Genomic DNA, 4986 nt, shown 5'->3' on the forward strand with positions numbered 1-4986 from the left:
TCAATAATACAAATATTAATATCAATATTAACAATAATAATGATAATAATATTAATATAAAAATTATATTTCAAACTTGCAATTAAATATAATAAAATTTATGTAATATTATATTATGTGATGACATTTATTGAATTGTTAATATTTATATATTTTATATATCTTTAATGGAAATCATATATAGATTCACAATAAAATATATATTTATATTTTTATATATGTAGTTATTTTAATAATAGTTTAATTATTCTAAGTATTATTTTACATTTTTAAATTCCAATTAAATAAAGTATACTTCATTAATTCAAAATATTATATATATATATATATATATATATATATATATATATATATATATATATATATATATATATATATATATATATATATATATATATATATATATATATATATATATAATTATAATATCTATACATATTTATTTACAAGCAATTGTTCGTGAATCGTCGATAACAGTCGAAGGGTAATTGTTATCCATGTAAATAGTTCAAAAATTCTGAGACTCACATTATAGACTTTGCTTATCGTGTCGGAAACATATAAAGATCAAGTTTAAATTTGGTTGGAAATTTCTGGGTCGTCACAACCTTCTTGTCGCACAACACACCTTTCGCTTCCCTCCACTTCAACCATCCTACTCGTATACGATGCGTCACGTCATCACCTATCCTCCCCGATTTTTGAAGCATCGATCCTAAATATCTAAAGGACTCGTAAAATCTGGTCCCCAATTCTAATATCCACTATATCGTCTTGTTCCTCTTCGCTCGTCTTGAAATCGCACCTAAGGTATTCCGATTTAAGTCTGCTAATTCGTAGGCCATTTGATTCAAGGGTGATCCTCCATTACTCTAGCCTTCCATTAAGCTCATCCTAGGAATTCGAAACTAGTACAATATCGTCGGCAAATATCAGGCACCATGGGATGTTGTCTTGTATCCTTTGAGTCAACTCGTCTAAGATCAAAGCGAAAAGATATGGGCTAAGGGCAGATCCCTGATGTAAACCTACCTCTACCGGTAAAAACTCTGTGTTTCCTACCATCGTACGTACACAAGTCTTCGCCCCCTCATACATATCTCTAATAGTTCTTATATATCTACTTGGGACACCCCTAACATTAAGAGTCTTCCAAATCAGTTCACGCGGGACACGGTCATAAGCCTTTTCCAAGTCTAAGAACACCATGTGTAGGTTCTTTTATTTTTCCCTATACTTCTCCTTAAGGCTTCTAACGATGTGAATCGCCTCCATCGACGAATGTCCTGGCATGAAACCAAATTGATTCTCTAAAACCTTTGTCTCGCGTCGAAGTCTCGTCTCAATCACTCTCTCCCAAAGCTTCATAGTATGACTAAGTAACTTTATGCCTCTATAGTTACTACATGTTTGCGCATCTCTCTTATTCTTGTAAATGGGAATAACCTCACTGAGTCTCCATTCCATAGGCATCTTTGAGCTTCTAAACATCGTGTTGAAAAGGTTTGTCAACCATCTAACCCCATCGCCTCCTAGGCACCTCCACGCCTCAATCGGAATTTGGTCCGGTCCTACTGCTTTATTTCTCCCCATCTTTCGTAGAGCCGATCTAACTTCCTCCTGGTTAATCCTCATGCAGAAACAGATGTTTTGATACTCACAAACCTCGTGGAGTTCACCATTTTGCTCGGGTCTTTCCCTACCAAGAAGGGATGCAAATTACTCTTCCCATCTTTTCCTAATAAGGTATTCTCTCACTATACTTTGACCCACTTCATCCTTGATATATTTAATGTTATCTAAGTCTCTGCTTCTTCGCTCCCTAGCTTTGGCTATCCTATATATGCCATTAGCTCCCTCTTTAGATTCAAGTTTCCTATATAAATCCTCATATGATTTGTCTTTTGCAATTGCTACAGCCTTCTTACTTCTCATTTAGCTTCTTTATATCTTTTTTCTACCCTAGTTCTCTATGCAGGTGTCCCTTCTTCGAAAGTAATGAGCTCTCTAAACCTCGTTTGCTTCAACGCGACGTTCATTTGGACATCATCACTAAGCCACCACGATTCTCTTCTACTCTTATGGGCTCTCGATGTTCTTATTGCCACCCCTAAGGCCTCTTTTACCACAACCCTGATAGTGGACGCCATGCGGTTCCATATCTAGTCTGCGTCAGTAGGAGCTACGTTATCCCCTTCTACCCTTAATTATCAACAACAGTCTCTCTAAAAGTCTCTGCATTCGCTCCATATAGGTTCTTCCAAAGGATTCTAGGTTGTACAGCCCTGACCCTCCTGCCAACTCTTCCTCGAGTGACTACGTCCATGACCAACAATCTATGCTGGGAGGAGCACGTGAAGGCTGGAAGGACCTTACAATCCCTGCAGGTCCTAAGTTCCCCTATACGAAGAAGCACAAAGTCAATCTGGGTGCTACGACCCCCGCTATGAAAAGTGGCTAACTGAGCATCCCTCTTCTTAAAGAAAGAGTTTGCTACAACCAACTCGTAGGCAATGGCAAACTCAAGAATTGAGCACCCTTCTTCATTTCTAGGACCAAACCCAAAACCTCCATGGGCTCCCTCGTAACCTTCTGCCTCTGCTCCTATGCGCCCATTCTGATCACCCCCTATAATCGGTCGATGGTCAGCTGTGCACCCCCTCACCACCTCGTCTAACAATTCCCAAAAACTCTTCTTTTTCGCATCACCTAAACCCGCATGGGGTGCGTAAGCGCTTATGATCGTGTAAGTCTCCTCCTTAATAATTAAACTAACCGACATAATTCTATCGCTAAACCTACCTACGTCAACAACGTTATCCTTATGTAAGTTTCCTATAAAGATACCTACCCTGTTCCGTGCTACCCTAGAACCCGAGTACCACAACTTATAGTCCTTAATCTCTACCGCCCCTTCACCCTTCCATCTAGTCTCTTGAACACACACTATGTCCATATTACTCTTAAGGAAGATATCAACGAGCTTAATACTCTTACCCGTCAAGGTTCCTATATTCCAACTACTCACTCTAATCCTACCCAGGGTGGCTACCCTACTACCTCTTCTAACCCCTCTAGGCCTACCCACCCCTAAAGTAGGAGGACATGACCTCAAGTAACCATAAGTATGTGTAGGGTCTATATTAACTTATACACTAAAAAGATAATCCAAGTACTAGCTAAAAATATGAATATGTTAAATTAGTATATATTGTTATTTATAATATTTAAAACTGAAGATGAAATAAATAATTGTAATAAATAAGTAGGTCAATATATAACTGGGAATAGTATGGAAGAGAAATATTCAAATGAAGTCAAATTTTAAGTTGAGATCGAAGGGACCAATCAGAGTGCGACATGTGACGCGATAATCACATTTGATTGAAAAAAAAATTCAAAAAAAAAAAATTTTTTTTTTTAAAATTTTTCAAAATTTTTTTTCGAAATTTTTTTTCTTCCCAATTTATTTCATTCACATGTGATTGGATTTGACATGTAATAAATCACATGTGATTCTGCATGTCAATCACATATGATAGTAAACCCAATCATATATGATTCTGCATGTCAAATCCAATCACATGTGATTGAAAATAAAATTCAGTAAAATGACGAATTTCAGTAAGTTTGTGCTAAAACCTTCAAACACCAAGTTTTTGATCAAAACTTGATCAAACTACCGAATTAAAGTCTGAAATTTTGAAGATATGATCACGAAACGCTAACAAACTTGATCAAATCACCGAATTAAAGTTTATTTCCGGTTAAAAGTTTTATTTTAGAAAAAAAAATTTGAATTTTTTTTTCAATCACATGTGATTAGATTTGATATGCAGAATCACATGTGATTGGGTTTTTATAATCACATGTGATTGACATGCAGAATCACATGTGATTTACTGCATGTCAAATCCAATCACATGTGATTGAAAAAAAAAATTCAAAAAAAAAAATTTACAAAAAAAAAATTCGAAAAAAAATTTACAAATTTTTTTCTTTTCAATCACATGTGATTGTCGTGCCACATGTCATGCTTTGATTGGTCCGTTGGATTTCAAACAAATTATTGGATTCAAGGGATTACAACTCATGGTATGGAATAAATAAGTATAAGTAATAAGACAATATATACCAACAGTCAATCACGGAACAGTTAGAATTTTAGAAAAGCTCTTCAAGTATCATCCAATAGAAATAACTAGTGAAATGATTCGTAGAACCACGGATTTGTTTAAACGAAACAGTTTAATGATATGTATTAGGTATTAAGTGAATGTAAATGCTAAAGTCATTTAGTTTAATGACCCGTGGAACCACAGAGTCCGACTAAGAAACTCGTCAGCTGAATATTTCATCAAACACCTAGAATGCATATTAAACAATCCACATCCAATCATAAGAGATAATATTGGTTGTTATTTTATTTAAAAATGTAAATTAAAATATAAATTTAGAATTGGTTTCCTTATGCCTAGTTTTTATACCTTCTCGTACTCAATTCAAAATAATTAATTAAAATAATTCAAAATTCATTAATTTTAATAATTAAAATAATTATTAATAAGATTTAATAATAATAATAATAATAATAATAATAATAATAATAATAATAATAATAATTAATAAGATTTAATTTTAATTCAAAATTATTTAGATTAATGACATCATCCACCATGCTTAGATTTTTTTCCTTTTGTTTTTTGATTTTTTTAACAAAGGAATTAGTCTAATAATGACATCATCATTATAGGATATTAAAAGATTCTATAGATACAGCAGAAGTAAGATTATAGGGAAAAAAGAAAAAAATAATAAAAAAGGATTTAACGTTCAGAGATCTAACCCAGCCTTGTGTAAACAAGGAATTTCGGGCAGCGCGGCTCTTGACTGCTAAAAAGAACAGAAGAAAATGACTGAAAAAAATATTCCGGCAACCTGACAGGCGGCGCGTGGCGGAGTGTCACGGCGCGTTTTGGAACATTT

General features: G+C 34.2%; 1 protein-coding gene across 1 annotated transcript; it reads right to left on the reverse strand.

Annotated features, from left to right (window-relative positions):
• Positions 1-2203: 2203 nt before the first annotated feature.
• Positions 2204-2956, reverse strand: LOC139888622 (uncharacterized). Its single transcript, XM_071871620.1, has one exon. The coding sequence runs from the start codon at positions 2954-2956 to the stop codon at positions 2204-2206; it is 753 nt and encodes a 250-aa protein (XP_071727721.1).
• Between the last annotated feature and the right edge of the window lie 2030 nt (positions 2957-4986).

Source organism: Rutidosis leptorrhynchoides, chromosome 2 (genome assembly GCF_046630445.1).
Source record: "Rutidosis leptorrhynchoides isolate AG116_Rl617_1_P2 chromosome 2, CSIRO_AGI_Rlap_v1, whole genome shotgun sequence".
NCBI lineage: Eukaryota > Viridiplantae > Streptophyta > Magnoliopsida > Asterales > Asteraceae > Rutidosis > Rutidosis leptorrhynchoides.

Excerpts from the sequence above, each read along its gene's own strand:
- LOC139888622 (XM_071871620.1), bottom strand. The coding sequence starts at position 2,956 with ATGGACATAGTGTGTGTTCAAGAGACTAGATGGAAGGGTGAAGGGGCG.